This window comes from Palaemon carinicauda, chromosome 12 (genome assembly GCF_036898095.1).
Source record: "Palaemon carinicauda isolate YSFRI2023 chromosome 12, ASM3689809v2, whole genome shotgun sequence".
NCBI classification, from domain to species: domain Eukaryota; kingdom Metazoa; phylum Arthropoda; class Malacostraca; order Decapoda; family Palaemonidae; genus Palaemon; species Palaemon carinicauda.
The window spans coordinates 90,802,256-90,828,364 of NC_090736.1; the positions used below are offsets into that span (position 1 = coordinate 90,802,256).

Sequence of the window (26,109 nt, forward strand, 5' to 3'; positions counted from 1 at the left end):
CATTGAGCAAGAAGCACCCTACTTACGTTGCACCTGATACTGCGGTTCTTCCATTCTTGGAAAAGGCCTTAGCTGCATGCCTTAAAGCGGCGGAAGAAGGGAAACCCTGCCCTGCACTGGAGGAGTGCAGACCCTTCTCCATCGTGACCCCCCCCTGACGCTCGACACTGGAAAGATGTTCAACATACTTTCGTCGTGGGAAGGCTCGATCCTGACGTCGCCGGACGTCAGTTTAATGAAGACCTCCCTAAGCTCAACGATCACCTCCTTCGCCGGGAACAAGACACGAAGGAGAGGCTTGCGGCATCTCTTTCTCATCAAGTCCAGCTGGAAGTTATGGCCTGTGACACTAGAGTACCAGATCACTACATGGTACTCTCCAAATCCCACTTACTGACGGTAATGAAGGACTTGTACCACTTCATAAAGGCTCGAAGAGCCTGTCGTGAATTCGTGTTCGCCGGTGCCACCGTGAAACACGAACCCCGGAGGCTGATTTCCTCCAACATCTGGGGAAAGCACCTGTTTCCTTCTGACCTTGTGAAGGAAATCACTGACAGAGCCGCCACGGAGAATAGGAACCTTCTCCACAAGTGGGGCATGTCCAGGAAAAGGAAACCCTCTCAGGACGACGGACCTCAGCCTAAGAGGAAACCCCAAAAGTCAAAACCCCAGCAACGTCAGCAAAGACGTCAGTTTCCGGGACCCGCTACCTCCCAAGTGGTTGCCCAACCACAACAGACCTTTCAATTGGTCCCCCAACCGGTGTTGTCACAGTCACCGGTCTTCACCCCTGCCTTTGAGCAACAATCAACTACCTTTCATGCCAAAGGTAGAGGCTCATTCAGGGGTGCAAGCAAAGACGCATCTCGCCGTCCCTCCAGAGGTAGAGGAGGAAAGGGAGCTAGCGGCCGAGGCAGCAAGTCCTCGGGACACCAGAAGCAATGAAGTGCTTCCGGTGGGAGGAAGACTCCGCCAATTCCAGGATCGTTGGACCTTCGATCCCTGGGCACACAGCATCGTCAAGAAGGGTCTAGGCTGGAGTTGGACTCAACCACCCCCAATCTTCCAGCAATTCTTCCAACAATCAACCCCCCTTCTGGAAGAATATGTTCTAGACCTCTTGAACAAGAAGGTGATAAGGAAGGTAAAGTCCACCAGGTTCCAAGGGAGACTGTTTTGTGTTCCCAAGAAGGACTCAGACAAACTCAGAGTCATTCTGGACTTATCCCCCCTCAACAAGTTCATAGAGAACAACAAATTCAAGATGCTGACGCTTCAACAAATAAGGACCCTTCTGCCTCAAGGTTCCTACACGGTCTCTATAGACCTGGCGGATGCCTACTGGCACATTCCAATGAACCATCACGCTTCCTCCTACCTAGGATTTCGACTCCAAAGGAAAAGCTATGCCTTCCGGGCCATGCCCTTCGGCCTCAATGTGGCCCCTCGGATCTTCACAAAACTGGCGGATGCCATAGTACAACAGCTCCGCCTAAGAAACGTCCAGGTGATGGCCTACCTCGACGACTGGCTAGTCTGGGCTCCATCGCCCGAAGAGTGTGCAAAGTCTTGCAACGAAGTTACCCAGTACCTAGAACACCTGGGATTCAAGATCAACGAGAAAAAATCTCGCCTCTCTCCAGCTCAGAAGTTTCAGTGGTTGGGAATCCACTGGAATCTTCAGTCACACCGCCTTTCCATCCCCCAGAAGAAAAGGAAGGAAATAGCAGGGTCTGTCAAGCGACTACTGAAATCCAAACGCATTTCAAGACGACAGCAGGAACGAGTTCTAGGCTCTCTACAATTCGCCTCAGTGACAAACCCAGTGCTTCGTGCACAGCTAAAGGATGCCGCGGGAGTCTGGAGACGCTCGGCATCCATCGCTCGAAGAGACCTCAAGAGACGGCTCCCAAACAGACTGCGACGCCTCCTAAAGCCGTGGTCGGAAGAAAAGGCCCTGAAAAGGTCCATTCCTCTCCAACACCCTCCTCCATCACTCAACATCCACACGGATGCCTCACTGGAAGGTTGGGGAGGTCACTCCCACCAGAAACAGGTTCAAGGTACCTGGTCTCCACTATTCAAGACGTTCCACATAAACATCTTGGAGGCCATGGCGGTCCTTCTAACTCTGAAGAAGTTATCCCCGCCGCCCTCGATCCACATCCGTCTAACCCTAGACAACTCGGTGGTAGTTCGTTGTCTCAATCGCCAAGGCTCAAGATCGCCCCAGATAAATCAGGTGCTTCTCCCAATCTTCCGTCTGGCGGAGAAGAAGAAGTGGCACCTGTCTGCAGTTCACCTACAAGGATTCCGCAATGTGACAGCGGATGCTCTATCTCGGACAAACCCGATAGAGTCGGAATGGTCTCTAGACGCAAGATCGTTCTCCTTCATCTCTCACCAAGTCCCAGAACTTCAGATAGATCTCTTTGCAACGAGCGACAACAATCAACTTCCTCTGTACGTAGCCCCGTACGAGGACCCCAAAGCAGAAGCAGTGGACGCCATGTCACTGGACTGGAACAGATGGTCCAAGATCTACCTGTTCCCTCCCACCAACCTTCTGTTGAAAGTCCTCTCCAAACTGAGAACCTTCAAAGGGACAGCAGCCCTAGTGGCTCCCAAGTGGCCCCGGAGCAACTGGTACCCCCTGGTCCTGGAGCTGCAGCCCAAGCTGATCCCTCTCCCGGGCCCAGTTCTCTCTCAACAAGTACAGAAGTCGACTGTCTTCGCTTCATCATCGAAAATCAAGGACCTTCATCTCATGATTTTCTCTCCCTTGCCACAAAGAAGAGGTTTGGGATCTCGAAGAAAAGTCTAGACTTCCTAGAGGAATACAAGACCGAATCCACGAGACGGCAATATGAATCATCCTGGAGGAAATGGGTCTCCTTTGTCAAGGCAAAAAATCCTAAAGAAATCACAATTGATTTCTGTATGTCCTTCTTTATTCACCTTCATGGACAAGGATTAGCAGCCAATACGATTTCAACCTGCAAATCGGCCTTGGCTAGACCAATTCTATATGCTTTCCAAATTGATCTGTCCAACGACATCTTCAACAAACTACCAAAAGCATGTGCTCGCCTACGTCCAGCACCCCCACCGAAACCGATCTCCTGGTCACTAGACAAGGTACTCCATTTCGCCTCCAACTTGGACAATGATTCATGCCCCCTCAAGGATCTGACTCAGAAAGTTATATTTTTATTTGCTCTCGCTTCGGGAGCTCGAGTCAGCGAAATAGTGGCATTATCAAGAGAAGAGGGACACATCCTGTTTACCGATTCAGGAGAAGTGACCCTCTCCCCCGATCCGACGTTTCTCGCTAAAAATGAATTACCCACCAAAAGTTGGGGCCCTTGGAGAATATGCCCCCTGAAGGAGGATGTCTCTCTATGTCCAGTAGAGAGCCTCAAGGTCTATCTTCGCAGAACTTCGAACTTTGGTGGAGGCCAACTCTTCAAAGGAGAAACATCGGGCAGCGACCTGTCACTGAAACAATTAAGAGCGAAAATCACCTACTTCATTCGCAGAGCGGATCCGAACAGTACACCCGCTGGTCATGATCCTAGAAAAGTGGCATCTTCTCTGAATTTCTTTCAGAGCATGGACTTTGAAAGCCTTAAAAACTTCACGGGCTGGAAGTCCTCGCGAGTTTTCTTTAAACATTATGCGAAACAAGTGCACGAAGTCAAACATTTTGTGGTAGCCGCAGGTAGTGTTATGAAACCTGCTCCTAACTCTGCGTAGAACAGTGAGTTACTTGGGACTCTAACTCTTCGGGTGCCTATGTTGACCCTCGAGCGATTCATAGTGATGTCAAAAAACACTTAGTGCTTTTATAACTGTTCTTATCCCAGGTGAAATGTCATAGTGTCACACAAGTGCCGCATGCCTTGAGCATGATGTGTTTTATTTAAAGACTTGCGTTCCTCGAGAACGAGTACCTACTAATATCCTGAAATTCCTTTTCAGATTCAAGAGCAAGCCTTTATTTCTATGTACATTATTATTATTGTAAATGAACTTTACTTTTGCTGTAAATTATTTAATTTCTGCATTGTGAAATAAAATTTCTATTTTATTACTTGTGCGTCTCTATCAGCTCTTACTTACTATGAAATACATACCTGTCATAGTTTTATTTATTCCTCCTTTCTTATGGTTATGAAGAATTTAAGATGTTTAATCCTAAATTATATTCACCCTGACTAAGTAAGGTTCCTACATGAATACTTACTTCTGATAACCAAGAGATGAACTCTATACACAGTGCCCAACCACCACTGGTCTAATTTCAGAATGTTCCTATACAAATACCAAACATTCCACTTCATCTCTAAGTTCTTCAAGTTCTTCTCTCAGGATGAATAGCCCTTCAATACCACTTTGACGTCGGCATAGCCCATGGGAACTTCATTGCCAAGGGGGGCAGGATACTTCGTCCCTATGGTTCTTTATCTAAGATTACTTTGCTGTTTTGTCAATGCCTAGGCACTTAATACTGGGGGAAAAATCTACCACGATACATTGGTTCTCTGGTACTCTTCCATCAGGACGCCATGGCTTGAGGCCAAAAAACGGATTTTGAGCGAAGCGAAAAATCTATTTTTGGGTGAGATAGCCATGGCGTCCTGATGGACCCTCCCTACTACTTCGTCCAGTTTTGTTCCCACCCTGTGCTACTGTATCATGGTGATGGGCAGCAACTGGCTTCAGGATGAAGACGGGCGTGACGTCATTAGAGCAATGGCGTCCGTTTGTTTACGTCTCGAGTATCAGTAGTAGCCACGAGTGAGATTAGCTGTGGAACGGCTCCCAGCTATTCTCAGTCCTTACACACCGAAGCATTGACTCTGTTCGGGGTGAAGATAGCTATGTGGCGCGTTCAGACATGCGCGTCCCCTGTTGTATTACGATGTCTTAAAGGGAAACCTTTGAGATACTCGCTCCAGAAGTTAGAATTCTGTGATAACCTGTGGTTAAATTCTCTGGGAATATCTTAGTAGTCTTATACCCAAGGAAGCTACCAAAAAGGAACCTTCCATCAGGACGCCATGGCTATCTCACCCAAAAATAGATTTTTCGCTTCGCTCAAAATCCGTTATATATACACACACACACACACACACACACACATATATATATATATATATATATATATATATATATATATATATATATATATATATATATATATATATATATATATATATATCTAAAGTAGGAAGATGTGATGTAGTTCTAAGGGAAAAGTATGGGAAATATGTCTGGGTAATAAGCAAAGCTCTACCTCCAGTTTGTTTCTTCATTATGATCAGAGATAAATGTAAACAAAACATTGGTTGCCATTTTTTATCGTGCTTTTTAGCGTGTTTAGGAAATGCATGATATAAAATCACCTTTAATATTTGTGCCTGTGTTAGTTTAGGGTACTGTAGTACATGCATTAAGTGTTCTGTACATTAAAGGGTAGTTTGTTAACAGATCTACGTGCAAGGGAAGGTTTTAAAAGTCTGAATATACATGTTGAATAAATAGGTAAATATGGTGTCACTACTTCGCGGATTTTCACCTATCGCGGCCGCGACTGGAACCTATCTACCGCGATAAACGAGGGTTCACTGTAACAAAATCAACATACTGTATAATCAATATAATCGATACAAAAACTAACCTATACATATATGTGTACACTAAATGAGTTTGTTTCTTCATTGTGATCAGAGATGAACGTAAACAAAACATTGGTTGCCATTTTTTATCGTGCATTTTAGGTGTTTAGGAAACGCATGATATAAAATCGCCTTTAATATTTGTGCCTGTTTTAGTTTAGGGTGCTGTAGTACATGCATTAAGTGGTCTGTACATTAAAGGGTAGTTTGTTAACAGTACTACGTACAAGGGAAGGTTTTAAAAGTCCGATTATACATGTTAAATAAATAGGTAAATATGATGTCACTACTTCACGGATTTTCACCTATCTACTGCGATAAACGAGGGTTCACGGCAAACTGAATGTGGCCATCATCCCTCGAGAGGGCCACTATTTCACTAACTCTGGCTCCTGAGTCTAGTGCAAATAAAAATATCACTTTCTGAGTCAAGTCTTTCAGCGAGCAATCTTCATTGTTCAAAGTTGAGGCCAGATGAAGAACCTTATCCAAAGACCATGAAATAGGCTTTGGAGGGGCTGCAGGCCGAAGTTTTGTGCAGGCTTTCGGAATCTTGTTGAAGATTTCGCTGGAAAAATCCACTTGGAAGGCATAAAGAATCGGTCTAGCTAAGGCAGATTTACACGTCGTGATCGTATTAGCCGCTAACCCTTGTCCGTGAAGATGGATGAAAAAAGACAAGCAGAAATCCGTAGAAATCTCTGGAGGTTTCTTCGCCTTAACAAAGGCCACCCATTTCTTCCAGGAAGATTCGTATGGTCTTCTTGTTGACTTTGACTTGTATTCTTCTAAGAAATTAATACTGTCTTCAGAAATCCCAAACCTTTTCCTGACCGCTAAGGCAAGAAAATCATGAGATGAAGGTTCTGGGTTTTCTCTGATGAAGCGTAGACAGTCGAATTCTGTACTAGCCGAGTCAGAACTGGTTCCGGTAACGGGATCAGCTTTAGGTGTAGTTCTGTTATCAACGGAAACCAGACACTGCCTGGCCACATGTGGGCCACTATCGCTGCCCTCCCCCGAAAGGATCTCAATTTGTCGAGGGCTTTCAACAGTAGGTTGGTTGGTGGGAACAGGTAAATTCTGGACCATCTGTTCTAATCTAGGGACATCGCGTCCGTCGCTTCCGCTAGAGGATCCTCGTACGGGGCTACGTACCGGGCCAACTTGTTGTTGTCGTTCGTTGCGAAGAGATCTACCTGCAATCCTGGGACTTTGCTCAATATGAAGGAGAACGATCCTGCATCTAGGGACCATTCGGACTCTATCGGGTTGAACCTGGATAGAGCGTCTGCCGTCACATTACGGAATCTTTGAAGGTGGACTGCTGACAAGTGCCATTTCATCTCCTTGGACAGATGAAAGATGGCTATTATCACCTGATTCAACTGAGGCAATCTTGAACCTTGTCGATTTATGCATCTCATAACCACTTCGCTGTCTAGGACCAGACGATAGTTGATGTGGAAGGTTTTGAAGAGGGGAGACCAAGTTCCTTGCATTTTCCGAAGATGAGAATGACCCCCCTATCCTTCCTTTGAAGCATCCGTGTGGACGGTGACTGCAGGAGGAGGTGGTTGCAAGGATACTTTTCTTCTTAAGTTCTTCGCTTCCGACCATGGCTTGAGAATCGATCGCAGACGATTTGGTAATGGTCTTAGCAGATCTCTTCGATCGTTGTAAGAGTATTTTCTCCAGATCCCTGATTTATCTTTTAATTGTGCTCTCAAAAGTGGGTCCGTCAAAGAGGCAAACTGGAGAGACCCCAACACTCTCTCCTGTTGTCTTCTTGAAATCCTTCGTGATTGAAGCAGACTTTTGACGGCCCCTACTATCTCCTTTCTCTTTGCTTTTGGCAAGGAGAGGCAATGTGACTGTAAGTCCCAGTGAATTCCCAGCCACTGGAACTTTTGAGCCGGAGACAGCCGAGACTTCTTCAGGTTTATCTTGAATCCTAGGTACTCTAGGAATTGAATCACTTTTCTGGAGGCTTGCATGCATTCTTCTTTGGATGCTGCCCACACCAGCCAGTCGTCCAGGTAGGCCATCACCTGAACACCTTTGAGGCGTAGTTGTCGAACAACTGCGTTCGCAAGCTTTGTGAATATTCTCGGTGCAATGTTCAGACCAAAGGGCATGGCTCTGAAAACGTATTTTCTTTTCTGGAGCTTGAACTCTAGGTAGGGGGAAACCTGACGGTTGATTGGTACATGCCAGTACGCGTCCGTCATGTCTATGGAGACTGTATATGCTCTTTTGGGCAGAAGGGTCCTTATGTGCTGAAGCGTCAGCATTCTGAACTTGTTGAGTGGTGATAAATCCAGAATGACTCTGAGCTTTTCCGAATCCTTCTTCGGAACATAGAATAGCCTTCCTTGGAATTTGATGGACTTTTCTTTCCTTATGACTCTCTTGTCCAGTAGTTCTTGAACGTATTCTGCCAGAACTGGGGTTGATGGTTGGAAGAATTGAGGAAAGCTTGGTGGAGTTGAGTTCCAACCCCACCTCAGTCCCATCTTGATCAGGCTGTGGGCCCAAGGATCGAAGGTCCACCGATCCTGAAAGTGTAGAAGTCTCCCTCCTACCGGCAGCATCTCATTTTGAGTGCTGGTTGGAGGACTTTCCTCCTTGGCCACGACCACCTTTGTTGCCTCTTCCTCTGAAGGGGTGTCTAGAGGAGCCCCGAAAGGAGCCTCGAGACTTCGGTTTAGAAGAAGCCGACTGCCTTTCGTAAGCTGGGGTGAAGACTGGTGACTGAGTCGCCAGTGTTTGGGGCACCAGTTGAAAGCTAGTGGTGGGTTGTGCCATCGTCTGGGACACCGTGGCCACGGGAAGCTGTTGCTGTCTTGGCCGAGAGGGCAAGCGAGACCGCTTTGACTTGTTCTTCGACTGGGGACCCCCATCAGCGGAAGATTTTCTCTTGGAGGACAAGCCCCATTTGGAGAGGAGATTCCTATTCTCCGAAGCAGCCTTATCTACGACCTCCTTGACCACATCACTAGGAAAGAGGTCTTTTCCCCAGATATTAGAAGCTATCAGCTTCCTAGGTTCGTGTTTTACGGAAGCAGAAGCAAACACGAACTCCTTACAAGCCGTCCTGGCTCTGATAAAGTTGTATAGGTCCTTAGTTACTGTAGCCAAGTGAGCCTTGGCAAAGACCATATACATATCTGGGGTATCAGGAATGCTAGCCATCGTTTCTAGCCCTGTTTGTAGAGACATGGACGCCGCGAAGCATTCCTTCGTCCAGTGTTCTCTCTTCAGGAGAAACTCTGACAGCTTTGGGAGGTCCTCGTTGAACTGACGTCCAGCGATATCGGCCTCCAGCTTCCCGACTGAGAAGGTAACATGAACGTCCTTCCAGTCTTTATCATCCAAAGGGAAAGCAAGGGAGAAAGGCTTGCTTTCTTCTAGTGTGGGACAGGGTTTTCCTGCCCTTACGGCCTTCAGGGCTGCTTTAAACCCTTTATCCATAAAGGGAAAAGCACGTTGAGGGTCAGCAATAAACGACGGATGTTTCTTGCTTAAGGCTGGCACCTTTGAGCTAGTGAATGCCCTCTCTTTTAATTTCACTGTAAGCATAGCTTGTGCCTTAGCGAGCTCAAGGACAATTACTTCCTTGGGCTCCGTCTCTTCTTTTGATGCCGGTTCAGTTCTGAGCCGGACATAACAATCCGGGTAGGACGCTCTGCTGGGCCAGAACTCGACTTCCTCTACTGGTACGGTACCCAGTTTCTCTGAGAGGAAAATCTTGCCTGCTGACATAGGCATGTGCTCTGCATACCTCCACGGGTTAACGTCTGAGAACACAGGAAGGTCCTTAACATTTAGCTTCTTCGGGGCTAAACGCGAGGAAACTAGCTGCTCAATTTCTGACCGGAAAGTAGTCTCTTTCTCAGTAGACCTCTTCTGTAAGTCATATACCATAGACATCAGAGATTGCAGAGTGGTCGTAATTGCCTCCAAATGAGGCGGTTGCAAAGAGGTTGAGGGTGCTGGTTCAGCCACAGCCGCTGAAGAAACCGACACCGCTTCAGCGTTCTCAACTTCACTAGTAGGAAGAACCACTGCCTCCTGTTCTAACTCTTCACGAGGAGATTTTTCTCGGTCTCCTCGGAAACGACAGACATATTGTCGTCCAGGTGGATACTTTCCAAAGTATCCGCAATGTCAGGTTCTCCAGGCTTCCGAGCCTGAATCTGCACCAAGGGGATTGAAGGCTTCGTCTGGAGAATGATGGAATCATCACGAGCTCCGGGGAAGAGACAGTCCCTCATCCTAACATTAGGAAGGTATGGGCCCGAGGTGTTCTTCTGAAAACCTCTTACCCATTTACGCAGCGTAGCCCTAGCTGCATCCCTAGACTCAGCAGACTTTTGATCATCAAAAGCCTCCTTTACCAACTTGTCACACACAGTACATACCTCTGGGTCCCAGTACTTGAGGGCCCCTTTGGTGACAGAACAGCGGCCGTGAGACCTACACACGCCATGTCCATAGAAGTCCTTGCTGCGGACCCTACAAAAGTTGTTCCCGCACTCGGGATGCTCCTCCTTTCCAGAAGCTGATGAAGCAGGGGAATCCATAACAGCGAAGAAAAAGCTTCGAAAATAGCGAGATAACACAGGGAAAATACTGGCCACCAAAGCTACAAACGAAAGAATGGTTTGGTGGTGCCGAACGGTGGCGATTAGCCGAACTAAAAAACGGATTTCTTTGTGAATTGAATACATCGTACAAACATAAGACAAAGCAAGTATGCAAAAATAGAAAGCACAGACAGTAAACGCACATTCAATGTTCATGAGAATACAAATACACTTTAGAAATGCTGTAAAATGTTAGTCTTTATTTAGGAAATAAAAAAATAAGAAGACAAGGAACACTAACAAAATAATATGTTGAGCAGTATACTCCTGTAATAAAAAAATAAGAAGACAAGGGTATTTTTGTAGTGAATTACATGGCAATGTAACCTAGGAAAAAAACTAGTTACTTATAGAAAAAATTACGATCTCTCCAAAAATGACACTCGTTTCCGTCGCAAATGAATAGTTTCAGAAATATATATACATCTATATCCTACGATAATGGGGAACCCCCAGTGGGAACTCGGGGTTTTGGGTGGGAAAAACATAGTGGGGAAACGAAATATAATTGTTTTCCTATAGTAAATAACGTGAATTAAGCGAATTTGATGTTCATTTCAATCGGAAACAAACAGATGAACCAATTCGGATAACTTTGAGATGCACGGTGTCACTTCTCTTACGAACGAACGATAACATTAGCAACGTTACCAATAATACACAGTGTTACCAACGTTGACGTATGGTACACAGAGTTACCAACGGCACGTTGACATTACTAAAGATAGTAATGATAGATATTTCCATATATTAAATAATTTCTCCATATAAGTTTTACTCAATATATGAAATGTACAAAAAGGGCACAGAACCTAACAAACCCACCTAACCTAGCCTAGTAGTATGACAGGTCACAAAATAAAAATAACATTTGATCTACATCGGACGTTGCCAGCACTGGTTACTGTATTTTTTTCATGACACAATCTTTGTAACAGCGCCTCCAAAGTTTATCCAGATATACTGTTTTGTATTTTCCTCCGGTTATTATAATTTCAAGAAGGTAATGTATAGAGAAGAAAAGGCTTGTTTTACGTTTATATATCGATTCCCCAGTATTTTTTCCCCACCCAAAACCCCGAGTTCCCACTGGGAGTCCCCCATTATTGGAGGATATAGATGTATATATATTTCTGAAACTATTAATTTGCGACGGGAACGAGTGTCATTTTCGAAGAGAGCATAATTTTTTCTATAAGAAACAGTAGTTTTTTTCCTAGGTTACTGTAAGCAGGTTAAGACATACTCGGGAACAGTTGATTCCTTTAATGTACAAGAGTTGATTACAGATCAAGGGATGAGCGGGAACTGACTTGTCTTTTCCTGAACCCCGTGCAAAGAGATACACATAACAGGGAAAACATATCGTACATCAAATTGAACATTCCTACACCTCCCCTTTAAGATCAAAGCTCCCCATTCAAAGCAAACATAGTATATTTAAAACATAAGTATAGATTTCTCCTTTTAGTTGCAAAAATAATAAAACTGGTAAAGGTGGTAACATGTGAAGCAAAAGGAATTCAGCTATAATAAAGATAGTCCTTCGGACACAGCGCTGGAACATACATGAATGGTAAACATGACAAGAGGAACACTTATTAAACCCAAATAATCAGGATTAAAGTATATGCACAAAACTTGACATGTTTAGGGGATATTTATTAAACACAACTAAAATGAATTACTCTGTAATATAATCATCGTGCCATTGCGGAGGATGACGTACCCTATTGCTACTTCTCTCCTGGGTGGGTACTGGGCCAGCCTCCCCCGAGGCGGTGGGAGTAGGTTCTCCCTCAGGTGGTGCGGGTGGCAGGGATCTCAAATGCTTGCGATTTCTTGTTGAAATTCTTCCGCTCCCATCTAACCTTATGCGATATCGGCGGTAGCTATTCTTTTCAATAACCACCCCGCTTCTATTCCAGGCTCGTGTAGTCACATCCTGGATAGCTACCCTCTCACCTATTTGTAGGGGGGAAAGATCCTTGGCTTTCTCGTTATACTTGGATGATATTCGTTGCTCAACAACGCTTCTTTCCCTCTCTCTTGCGGACAAGGTTTCCGACCAATGCTCGGTGACGAAATGATAACTTTTTAACATTGGCACCGAATCTTGAAGTTGGCGACCCATGGCCAGCTGTGCAGGAGACTTATCTATACCACGTAATGGTGTATTTCTATACTGCAATATCGCCTGAGCTACCTTGTCATTGTCTAGCCCTCCATCAGGTAGAGTATTGCCCATTAATGTTCGTTTGGCGGTGCGCACAGCAGCTTCTGCCCGCCCGTTGGACTGGGGATAGTGAGCAGACGACACTCTCATAGATACTCCCCACTTACCGAAGAAATGTCTCATTTCCATGCTCGTTAGATTCGTGCCCTCGTCCACTGATATTTCTTCAGGTGCTCCCCACTGCATAAAATATCTTCTAAAAACTGGGATCAATCTCGCAGATGTAGTTCCGTTAGCGAAGAAATAAATTTCCATCCATCCAGTCAGTCGATCGGCGTAGACCATATACTGCCTCCCTGCTACTTGAAATAAATCTGCATCAGTTCTCTGAAATGGATATTCGGGAGGGGGAGTGTATATAATACTTTCCCTTTGTTGCGAAGGTGCCGCAACGTTGCAATCATGACACTGTGCCCTATAGTTTGCCAAGTCACCCTCAATCCCAGGCCAATAAACCGCCTGTCGTGCTCTTCTGATCATGGAGTCAGTTGATTGATGAACTGAATGTAAATTGGTTGCAATGAGTAAACGTAGTACCTCCGGAACTACCAGACGAACATGCCCCTCGTCATATGCATATGTGACTAATCCTTCAATGACACTCAGTCTATCACGTACATTGAAAAAAGGTTTTAGGCAGGGCTCCACTTGAGACCTTGACGACGGCCAACCCCCTTCGCTGACACGTCGCTGCAATAGTAAATAATCAGGATCCTTCTCTGCTTCCCCCCTCATGGTAGCCCAGTCCATAGTAATGACGTCATCCGCCAGCGATGACGTCATGGAGGCAATACAAACTTCGTTCATAAGTTCCTCCTCTTCTTCGTCTTTGACGGTAGTTTCACTGCGAATCACTGGGTATCTTGATAACGTATCGGCTGCCGAATTCTTCTTCCCCGGCAAATATCTTATGGTAAAACTATATTGCATAGTTTTCTCCTTCAACCTTAGTAGTCTCGGGTTTGCAATGTCTTTTAGGCTCCTATCCCCAAAGAGTTTTACCAAAGGTCTATGGTCCGTGATTAAAATGAAATTCGGGCATCCCAGTAAAAACAATCTCGATTTCCTAAGGCATCATACTACTGCAGCCGCTTCCCCCTTAATGACGGCATAGCTGGCCTCCGCCTCCGTCAGGTGCCTGCTGCCACATAATGCCAGTTTCCATCCCCCCTTACAACAAAAAGGGGCATTGAGATCCTCGCAATTGCAATATTGTTGCAATATAACAAATCCCATTCCTTCTCTGCACCAATCGGTAACAACAGCAGTGCACCTTGTCTTATCATAATATGTCAGTCCATCGCCCAACATCTTGCAAATGCTGTCCCGGGCTGCAACAAAACTGTTTTGAAGGTGTTGGTCCCAATAAACTTTCCGATGTGGGGATTTCTTGAGAAGATCCCTGAATGGTTCCATTACTGGTGCTACAGCCACGAAAGGTGCAATTTGGTTCACAAGTCCAAACCAAGATCTTATATCTGTGATAGTTGGGCTTACAGGCATGGGGAAGTTCTTAATGGCACTCATACACTCATTAGAAGGCCTATAATTATCCCAATCAAGTTCGTACCCCACAAACTCTACCTGTCTTTGACAAAATCGGAATTTATCCGGATTTAGCGTAATACCATTATCTCCACATAATTGCAAAAAATCACAAGTATGCCAAAAGGCTCCCTCAACACTGTCGTCATACAACAACACGTCATCTATGCACTTGTACTTTCTGTGTACATCAATAATGACGTCATCGAACCTTTTCGTGTATGCATCGGGGGCCGCGCAATGACCCATAGGTGTTTGACAATACTGGTATCTCCCCCATGGTGTAATAAACATTGTCAACTGTCGGCTCTCCTCAACTAATGGCACCTGGTGGAATCCGGCATAGGCATCAACTACAGTCTTATATGTACGAAGTGGCACACCCGAGACCATGTCAAAAGGAGCACATGTGTGATGCGTTTCTCGTTTGCAATTCTTATTAAGCTCTTGATAGTCCACGGTCCTCCGTGGTTTACCATTTTTCTTTGCTACTACTACCATCCTCGCACACCAGTCCGTAGCTGTACCAGCAGGGACCTCCCTAATTACTCCTAATTTGACATCTTCGTCGAGCTGAGCCTTAACATCGGCCTCCCAATGCTTAGGGACTGGTATAGGTGTATGACACGCATAGGGGATGGCACCTTCCCTCAGGTGAATGTGGTGAGGGGCTCCTTTCATCATCGGCAGAGGGTTTCTTGAAACGTTGAACGTAGTCTTCGCAAAACGTTGCAGTAGCCAGTCCCTCAGCCTAGGGACATTCTCCTCCGTGGCAGCGTATGGCATCTCGCGCTGACGACCACCACCCCCTACCCGTGTGCGAACGTTTTCTTCAGGCGTTTGGCGGGGGTTAGTCGACGCAGACGGTTTCAGAGTGACATCATTTACGGTAGCGACAGTATGATTGGGAAACTTTGTATGCACTAGACCTAGTGATTTACACACTCCTAAAGACATAAAAACGGGTAGCACCCTGCACAACGATAACACTAGTGCTCACTGATTTATCACCCAATTCTATTAGCATATCAACAGACCCATATATTCTCAATGACTTCTCCCCTGCGTGATTTACAATGACATTACACCGAGAGAGATTAGGTACCTTCAAACTCAATTTTGGTAACAAATCTACCCCTACTATACACACTTCTGCCCCTGTGTCTGGAACAGCCTCAACAACGACACACTCACATGAGAACTCATGCTTAACCTTTATTTTCACCGTCGGCAGTTTCCCCAATGCCGCACATAGGCCTACCTGGCGATTGTTCGCAGGTGGATAGGCAACAGTGCATGACGTAACAGACGCGTCCACGATAGGCGCCGTTTTGGCGGGCTGTTGCCCCCCTTGACGACAGAATTTAGCAAAGTGCCCCACAATACCACACTGAAAACAGTTAACATTATCAGCAGGACATTTTCCCTGCCAATGAGAATGACCACCACACTTTTTACACCTGGTATCTGACTTACTGCTACCAGTAGGTTTCGAGCTACTACGGCCACGGCCGTGTCCCTTGTCACTATTATTAGACCTATAGCTAGCGATAATTTTACTTTCACCTTCTAACCCACTTTCAACTAGGCCTAAGCCTATCTCATCCCCTTTTACCAAATTAGCTACGTTTGCCCTTCCACGAGTGCTAATACTATCCTTTTCTGCGGATTCATAAATTTCACATTTACGTAACAATTTCTGCACAGTATTGAAAACCTCATGATCCTGTAGGATCCCTTGTTTAAGTCCCACATTGCTTAAACCACTTGTTATCCGCTGAACTAACACAAAATCATTCAGATCAGCTCGACAATGGGGACACTTAAACCCACAATCTAAGGCCAATTGTTGGCACCTATGCACAAAAGATTTCGCGGTTTCTTGATCGCCTTGTTGAGCTGAGAAAAACTTGTCCCATGCCACTGCCTTATTCACAGACTTCGTCGTGATCTCCTCCAGTCTGTCAAATGCCTCAGAGGCCGTTAATGAGTTCCACTGAACCTCTGAGTGCGTTGCATCTATAGCCATCTTTAACTTCTCATCGCAGTTTAACCGGATACTGATAAGTGCATTCTCTCCTGAGACGTTTCCTAAGGCCAGCCAATCACTCATAGAGCGACACCATTCTCGAAAACTGCTTTGTGTCATCTCATAGCTACACTTCTCAGGGCACATCGCCCTAACACCTGCCGAGGCTGAACCATGTGGTCTTCCTTGTGCCATGAGGCCAACCAAAGCCTGTAACAAGTCCTGTCCCTCGTGGCGCCGGCGTGTCGGTGTTGCATTCCTGCTTGCGGTGCCCCTGGGGGAACGTCTTGCTGTGCCCCTGGGTGTGTTGTGATGGCCTCGTCTCAGCATCTTGTAGGTCCTGCTTTGGAACGAGATTCACTGCGCCATGTAAGCAGGTTAAGACATACTCGGGAACAGTTGATTCCTTTAATGTACAAGAGTTGATTACAGATCAAGGGATGAGCGGGAACTGACTTGTCTTTTCCTGAACCCCGTGCAAAGAGATACACATAACAGGGAAAACATATCGTACATCAAATTGAACATTCCCACAGTTACATTGCCATGTAATTCACTACAATGAAACCGAAATGTTCATGCACTTCTAAGTTAAATCAAAGTTAAATATAATACATACCACTAAACATGTGGCGAAATTTCACCGGTTTATACAAAATAGCCCGATGTACTGGGCTGAATCACAAGGTCTTATGGACAAACTTCACAAAACCCTCGGGGAAGTAAATAGAATATGGTTATATTTTAACAAGTTTTATTATAAAAATAATAATCTAATACGAAAGAAACATGAAAATTTAACCTTTACTTGACATATAAGAACATGTGTGACCGAAAAAAAACTATGTCCACTTCGGACTCAAGATATCAACAAAATTAATTGAACATTTATAAAGTTATCTCGATAAACCCCTTATCGAGACCCTTAGACGTGCTTTACACAATAACACTGATCCCCTGGCACAAGGATCGACAAAATATTAACAGATACAAACTTTACAATAACTCTATCAAGACCTACACGGAAACCGTCCTGGGTACACTAGGGGTGGGGAGAGAGAACAATTAGATAGGACTTACTGTGATTGGGGACGTCGGATCAAAGAGGGCGAGCAAGCCATGCAACCTCCGACGTCACTTTTTTGGCGCGATTTGTCCTGAACCTAAATTTCTAGATTGGATTTTTTTATCATGTTACAATAGAATGACGTTATTTTTCTTAATCTTAAATTACTAGTAATTGATTTCTTTAGTCTCAGCGCCTCCCCTACCAGGCGGTTTCTCTTTTTGGTTCTAAACATTCTCGTCTTGAACGACATTCATTCGCCCGCGAGTCCTCTCTTCTCCCTCCAATTTGACGTAGTCGTAGGCGGAGTCAAATGGCGGGAATTGCGATTGATCAGGTCGAAATTCCCGACATCCTCCACGCCCCAAAATAAGGAGCGATGAAACGTCGGTCAATTGGATGGAGCTGGACTCGGGGTGGGGGGAGTGACTTACTCCTAGACTCTGTTAGGCTTGCTGCGTAGCGCTCCGCAACGACTCGAACAGAGTACGCACAATATACAACAGCAATGTTACCCCGGGGTAATAAACACAATCAATAATATACATAGTCATACAACAGTTGAAATTAGGCAATGGGCCTAGCAATTCTAATGCACTCGTGTATAATACACATAAGGAACAGCAGAAATCAGTGATAATGTACACACACATTTTACAAAATTCAAATGGCAAGCAATTAGGCAATGGGCCTAAAACAAACAGAAAATGGCATGGAAATGCATACATTATAGTTCAAATGCAAAGGCAATTAGGCAATGGGCCTAAAACAAACAGAAAATGGCAATGGAAATGCACACAATTCAAATGCAAAGGCAATTAGGCAATGGGCCTAAAATAATCAGAAATGGGAGAAATGCATACATAACAATTTAAGTGCAAAGGCAATTAGGCAATGGGCCTAAGACAATTCAGAAAATGGCAGAAATGCATACATAACAATTCAAGTGCAAAGGCAATTAGGCAATGGGCCTAAGACAATCAGAAAATGGCAGAAATGCATACATAACAATTCGAGTGCAAAAGCAATTAGGCAATAGGCCTAAGACAATCAGAAAATGGCAGAAATGCATACATGACAATTCAAATTCAGTCTGTCTCAACTCACAATAATCGAGACTTCTATAGCGCTGCTACATGCAGGCTGTTACTTAATGGAGTACAAGAGGGAGGGGTTGGTTCTGTGCAACGCTCGGTCTGTACGCACGAGAGACCATCCCGTCCCCGTTCTCCACCCCTACGCACTTCCAACTTCCGCAGATTCATGCACACCTCACAAACTCCACCCTCCCTGCCTTCCAGATAGGACACGCCCCTTTTCCACTCATTGTTTACAGCTACGTTTATATGTCGTCACCTTTCAGCACAGTCCATTAGTTCTCGCTGTTTCGCGGCAGCCCTTCTCAATGGGCGTGCAGAACGTCTTTGTGCGTTCGTCTGCTCTGATTCAGTTTCATTTTCATTTCTTTCACTAACTGCATAGTTCTCACCTTTCTGGTCGTTGTCGTCCGTTCCTGTGGCTGGTTGTTGAGTTGTCGTAGCTGTTGCCATACCCTGGTCGTCCCCAGACGTCTCCGCTATCCCTGGCATTCCGGCTGTCGAACTGTACGCGCCCTCTTCTCCGTCATCGCCGTCTTCTCCTCCATCGTCATCCTCAGAGGGGGCTATTTCTAGGGGAACCAGGTGGCTGACAGCTCGCAGCGATTCGACACCCTCAAACAACACTTTAGCCGAACGTACGACTCCGTCGTCGTCAGGATACGTCTCCACGACACGTCCCAGAGGCCATGTCGCTCTTTTCTTATTCTCCTGCTTAACTAGCACGATGTCTCCGGGGTGCAGCTTGGAGGGTTCCCCGGGCCGACAGTCGTGCCGGGCTCTCAAGGCACTCAAGTATTCCCTTCTCCAGCGTTCCCTAAACGTTCTTAGTGAATCTGTCAATCTTATGTAACGATCACGTAGCTTCCGAGAGGTGAAGGTTGCGTTGAGATGGTCGTCCGGTAAGATTGGTGCCATGAGGTGGACTTGGTGTCCTCTTATCAAATGGGAGGGGGTGAGGACTTTATCCTCGCGCTCGTCACCGCTGTACATAAGCGGTCGATTATTCACCACTGCTTCTGCTTCTTTCACGAGGGTTAGCACGTGGGCGTCCGGCAGGTACTTCTTTCCGAGGGCTATCTGGAGGGTCCGTTTCGTTACTCCTATCAAACGCTCGAAGAACCCACCTTTCCAAGGTGCACGGGGCGTCTGAAACCGCCACATTATGCCAGTTTTCCTCAGGAACTGCTGGACTTCATCTTCTTCATAGAGTCCCTGCAGGAGGTGGCTGGCAGCCTTGAAAGTTTGATGGTTATCGGACATGATGAGCTGTGGGGCACCATGGGTGGCACTAAACCGTCTAAGTGCCAACACGAATTCTTCTGCTTCCAAAGAGGGACAGAAGTCAAGGTACACGGCTCTGCTAGCCATGCAGGTTATGATAAGTATATATCCTGGCCGTGTCTCAGTATGAATTGCTGCTGTGTGGTCCACTCCGACCGCTGTGAAGGGTTTTGTGAGGGTGATCCTTTCCTTTGGCAGGAGGGTGGTGGTGGCTGTCTCGTTAGAGGCTGGAATGCTAGCTTGCATTCAGGGCATTGCCGCACGGTTCGCTTCGCAATGGAACGTAGACCCGCCACCCAACATTTCTGTCGAAAGATACCTATTAGAGTATTCACCCCACAATGCAAATGTAACTGATGTAAATAATTTAAATACATCGTAACTAAATGCCCTTTGGCTGGCAAGAGAATTAAATGATCAGTTTCTCCTACATGGGACACTCGTCCCCTGGTGTAGATGAGATTATCTACTAAAACTAAATTCAATTGTCTGACAAAATTAGCAACTTCACGAGGGGGTCTGACTCCGCCCTCTAAGTAGGCATAAACAGTAGGCAAATAATGTTTTTGCTCTAATTGTACAACAATACTGAACGGATGCCGTTCTATCTTAGCAAACTTTAAAACTAGTCTGGCTACTCTTAACAAGAATTGGAACCCTACTTCCCTTTTCAGTATGTCCCAAATCTCGCCTGGGGGAGTAGGACACATCTCCTCCCTCAACTCCTGCACCGCCGCTACTACGTGAGTTTGATGTAGTGGATCTTTCTCCTTGTAAGGAACAGGCTTTCCCGTGGTCCTGAGGAATTCTGGACCGTTCCTCCACAGGGAGTTAGCTTGCAATTGTCGAGCCGTTGCACCTCGGGATAGGATATCGGCAGGGTTCTGATGACTAGGGACATGGTTCAGACTGAAACTACAGACCTGCTGAATAAAAATAATTTCCGCCACTCTGTTAGAAACAAACACATTTTTATTAGACCTGGCATCGGGAGATGCTACCCATGCCAACGTTACCTTACTGTTGGTCCACATTACTATTTCCCGTGGCTCGATCAGTTCCTTGAGCGTTCTTGCTAGTCTGCTGCCTAACAACAAGGCCAGTAGCTCTAGCTTAGGGATCGTCAGCTTGCTCATCCCTTTCGGAGTGATCCTGGTTTTACTTGTAACCAGACTTACCCGATTGCATTCGTCCCTAGTATATGCCACTGCTCCATATGCCTTACTGCTGGCATCGGTGAACACATGAAGTTGTAAGCCCCTTCTTCCTATCGATCTTTGAAAGGTGATGTCGCTCACTGCTTTCAAATCATTCAACAATTCACTTGCCTCTTTAGCCCTTTCTTCTCCTAACACATCATCCCAACCTACATTATCCTCCCATAGTTGTTGAAGGAAAAGCTTTCCCCTTACAAATAATGGGCTTATCAAACCTATCGGATCATAAATGGAGACTAATAGGGAAAGTACCCTACGCTTCATAGGCACCCATCCCTCCCCCAACTCACAGATCCTTTTACTTTCTTTCACACACAATCTGGCCACGTCCCGGGCCCATCGCAGCCCGAGCACGTTCACACTCACGGGCTCACTCCACTGTTTCTCGCTATCGAAGGCCAAGTGATTGCTTGCCCACCCTTCTAAGGGCATACCCGCCCCTTTTAAGATGTTATGAACAGACTCATGCTCTTGCCTCATATGTTCTATATCTTCAAACGTGGCCAGATAATTATCGACATAAAAGGATTTTACTAAATCTGGGCGCCATTCCTCTTTAAAATGACAATTTAATATCTGTTGTAGCAAAAATGGACTAGCTGTGATGCCGAACACCACGACTCTAAAGGCGAAGGTAAGCGCTCGACCAGCTGCCTCGCGCCACAGAAATCGTGTGTATTTGGCATCACGAGGATCTAACAAAACACGATGGAATGCTTTACTTATGTCGGCTAACATGGCATATCGGTTCAACCTAAACCTTATAATTAAACTATATGCTACCTCTACCAAATTGGGCCCAGGTAAGAGACATTCATTCAATGACTTGCAAGCCTTTGACTTTGCCGAGGCATTGAACACGATTCTAAGGGGGGTGGTACGGCTGTCTTTCTTAACACCAAAGTGTGGCATGTAATAACCTTCCACTATGGGATTTTTCACCTCTGATATAAAACCTGCTTCGATATATTTATCTATTACTCCCTGATATTGTTCAAAATACTTCCTATCCTTTCTGAATTTGGTCTGCAATGACTCTAGCTGCGCCACATCGTTACGATAATTTGTTTCTGGCCTAGCACCCGACCCGAATGGTAGGCTAACCTGATATCCCTCAGGTTTTCTTACAACGCTTTGCGATACCTTTCGCACGGCCTCGGCCTCGCGAACAGTGTATTGCTCAGATGGGGCGATGCCAACACGGTCTAATCGCCACCACTCATCTACATCATACAGATATGGCTCGTCCGTGATTCTGCACACTCTCAACGTTCTTACTTGTTCGACCTTTTCCCCTTGGAACAGCCACTGTGGCACCTTCCCGTACGGGGACATACCATTATGCGTCAAGAAAAGATTTATCCCATCTACTTTTTCAACACCTATGATAAAATAGCTAAAATAATCAGCCCCAACTAAAATGTGAACGTTCTTCATGGTATCTGATTGGTTTGCTGGATCGGCTAACGTGACTCCCTTGGTCAACAGATGCTGTCTGACCTTTACATAACCCACGTTATGTATCGGGACGTCCACGTCTTCGTGTGCCACCAACTTCATACGCACGATTCTTTTCCCCATTTCAACCCTGCAACTTACTACATCGTATTGTCCACTTATTTCCTCGGAACCAAACGGAGCTATATTCAAAGATACTCTTCCTACCACCGGTAGGCCTAATTGACGGGCAATTTTTGCTGAGATGAAGCTCCTCTGGCTTCCTGAGTCAAGAAATAAGCGGACTCGCTTACTACCTTGCCTTTGTTGAATACCTGCCATGGCTGTTGGCAAGATAGTGCATGGGAGGTCCACATCAGACCTCTGCGCGATCTTTGCGCTTGTGCATGGTTTAGATTCTACTTTAACTTTGGATGGACGGGGAGCAGTTTGGTTCTGCGCAGGTGTCGCATTTACTACGGGGCGGGATGTTGTTGATTGACTATTACTACTATGACTAGGGATTGATTGCGGTCTACCCGCATCGCAAATTGCAGTGTGGTGCTTAGCATTACAGTTTCTACAGGAATTTGAAACGGGACATTTATCGCTACGATGGCCTGATTTCGTGCAATTAAAACAAAGACCCCTTTTTAGCAAAATGCGACGTCTAGCAGCTACGTCAGTCACTTGGCGACATCCGTTAGGCGGATGCCGTTCGCTACAAAATGGGCAGGAATTATGGTGGATGGGATGGGTTTTCGGTCTTACACTACTGTCTGGTCTTTTGTCACTCTCAAGACTGTCGCCTCTCTGCAACGCATCGTCTTCTAACATTCTCACAATAAAATCTATTGCCTCAAAAAACTCGTCCAACGTATAGTCGCATTTCCTCAAATGCTCTACCACTTTGCGGTATAGTTTTCCCTCTGAAAGTTTTTGATTAATGAGGCTCATGACCATGCCCTGGCCTAAGTCATTGGTACTAAGTCTTTTGATTTGTTCAATAATGATGGTCAGCTCAAAACGGAACCTTATGAGTTCTACTGGGTTTAGTGACGGCACAAAGATGTTGGCTAACTTACGGTGCAGAATCACGAGTGTCTGGTGCACGTTGCCATACTGCTTATCTAATAGGTCTAATGCTACACTATAGTTCGCGGCGGTTACACTTAGAGATTTGATGATCCTAAGCGGCTCTTTGCCCAACATCCCCAATAAATATGTGAATTTAGACACTTCGTCTAAATCAGCTCTTCGATCCACGTGGATCGTGAATAGTTCACGATACGATGCGTACTCTTGCACTTCCCCTTCAAACGTGGGGAGAGGCAGCGGCTTCAACCTGGGGAGGGCAACATTCCCCGTTGAAGGGCCTTTCACTTTATCTATTCTATTATACAATAGAGTGGAAGCACGTGTCGCTTCACCTAACATATGCCTAATTCGGGCTTTGATATTAGATTCTAATTTAACGTGCTGGCTTTTGTATAGCTCTTTAAGCTGTCGGACCTCTGCCTGCAACTCCGTTACCAAATTCTGGTAAACGGACTCGGAGTAGGTCTCTATCAGCGCCCTTTGCGTTTCGCTTAGTAAATCCTCCAGTAGGCCCATCGACGCCTCGATATGAACGATCGTGGACACAGCATCTTAATTAACTTTACTTTACGTTTGGGGGGGTTTGGCAAGACAAGGAAAGGAGGTATCCGGTCATTTCGCCCACATGCCATTTCGCCACACTGTGGAGTCATTTCGCCCACAGGTCATTTCGCCCACACCATGGAGTCATTTCGCCCACACTGTTAAGTCATTTCGCCCACAAGTACGATAATAGCTCTAGTATGTCACTTAATGATAATGGTGATAATGATAATAATAACAACAACAACAACTGCGTGTGCATTATAATAATAATAATGATAATAATAATAAGGCAGTCAGAGTGAAAATATACATTTGGGGGAATAGGCCTATTTAAAGTTTACTGAATCTAAACTACAACTGGCTCTTAACAAGCTACGTAACTTAATTCATATGAAACTATTTACAAAGTCTATGGAAGTGTGTATGTGTGTGTGTGTGTGTGGAGGAAAGGAGGGTTCATTAGTTCAGTTAAATTATCTGACTTGTTTGGTGGTTCATTACCTATGTATTGTAATTGGCCATGACCATAGAATTAAAACAGTTCCTGGCAAGATGGTAGACTGCACAGACGATTGTATTCAGTGCCTCGTACCTGTAAGGGCAAGGCAAGAAGGTCTGCAGTGCGACATGTGTGGGAGGTGGCAACACAGGAAATGCAATACTGGCGTATCTCGTGCTGATTACTGGGCAGCTGTGAAATCCGGTAATTCCATTGATTGGAATTGTAATACTTGTACCTTCACTGACGAACCAACCTCCCATCCAGTGGACGACCCATCCACCCCTGACATGGAACACGAACCACACATCCCTGCAGTTGAACAAGAGTCTTCAGTTGATGACCCACCTGACTTGCCAATGGAACTAGAGGATTCACTTGACGACCCAGCCATACAAGATGTTGAACTGCAGTCAGAAGGTGAATTTACATTCCAGCTCTTTGAGAAGGGCACACAGCGTGGTAGAGATAAGCTCGTTGACAGTCATGGGTACAATTACAACAAAAAAATGCAGCGATCCAATGTAACTTACTGGCAATGTACTAATCGCCCTAAAAGTAACCCATGCAAGGCACTAGTAACGCAGAGAAATGGAAAATATGTAAAGAACAACGTGTTGCACAACCATTCACCATCAACTGGCTCTGATATTGTCACTAAAGTAACATTACAGGTAAAGAAACTGGCAGCACAAGATCTGTTTAAACCAGCATCTGCTATAGTGGATGATGTGTTGCTACAAGAGATAGGAAATGCACCATGTCCTAGTCTGCCTAAGCCAGAGCACTTGGCAAGAACAGCAAACAGACAAAGACAAATTTTAAGACCGACAGAACCCAAAAACCTGAATTTTGAGGTAGATGTAAATCACATTCCTGACGACTTTCTTATAGCTGACGTATCAGTTCGTGAACGCCGCCATTTGATATTTGCAACAACAGAACAAATAAAACATCTAACAAGGGCAAAGTCATGGTACATTGACAGCACGTTTAAGCTATGCAGGCACCCTTTTACACAGCTGATGACAGTCAATGCTTTTGTGAGGGCAGACGACTATGCAAAACAAGTCCCCTTACTATTTGTCATTATGTCTGGGAGAAAGAAGAGTGACTACAGAAAAGTTTTCCACGAAGTTTTAACTAGTCTACCAAATGAGCCTTCTGTTAAACACATAACAATCGACTATGAGAAAGCAATGTGGAAAGTCTTGCCTGAGGTTTTGCCTAATGCCAAGGTCAAGGGATGCGTATTCCATTGGACGCAAGCTGTATGGAGAAAGGTTAGTCAATTTAGCTAATTGCCTACAGATTTTTTTTTTATATATACCTGTCGAATAGTAGTTTTAAAACAAATTGTATCACCATAATGTGACCAGATTTTTTTTCTTGTGTACAATACAATGTCTAATTTCTTTGTTCTGAAATACTTACGTATAGGTTCAAGAGGTTGGTCTCCAGCATGCTTACAAACATGATGACGGGACATACAAATACTTGCGGAAAGTGATGGCCCTTCCATTTCTGCCTGAGGCAGATATAGGTCCCGTGTTTGAACGTCTCTCACGTCAAGCTGCCACAGCCCAATTACAAACTATAATGCAGTATATATCAAGAACATGGATCCACAACTCCTTATGGCCAACTTCTAGCTGGAGTATTTTCTATCAGTCAATCCGTACTAATAATGATATTGAAGGCTGGCACAATCGCCTCAACAAA

At 45.3% G+C, this 26,109-nt stretch overlaps 1 protein-coding gene across 1 annotated transcript in view; it reads left to right on the top strand.

The window, feature by feature from the left end:
• The first annotated feature begins 24,186 nt into the window (after positions 1–24,186).
• LOC137650599 (uncharacterized) overlaps positions 24,187–26,109 on the top strand; it is a 2,463-nt gene continuing 540 nt past the window's right edge. The window contains exons 1-2 of the mRNA XM_068383805.1: positions 24,187–25,670; positions 25,828–26,109. The exon at positions 25,828–26,109 is cut by the window's right edge and continues 540 nt beyond it. Of these exons, the coding sequence (XP_068239906.1) occupies positions 24,279–25,670; positions 25,828–26,109 (1,674 nt within the window). The 5' untranslated portion in view covers positions 24,187–24,278. The remainder of the gene's footprint in view (positions 25,671–25,827) is intronic.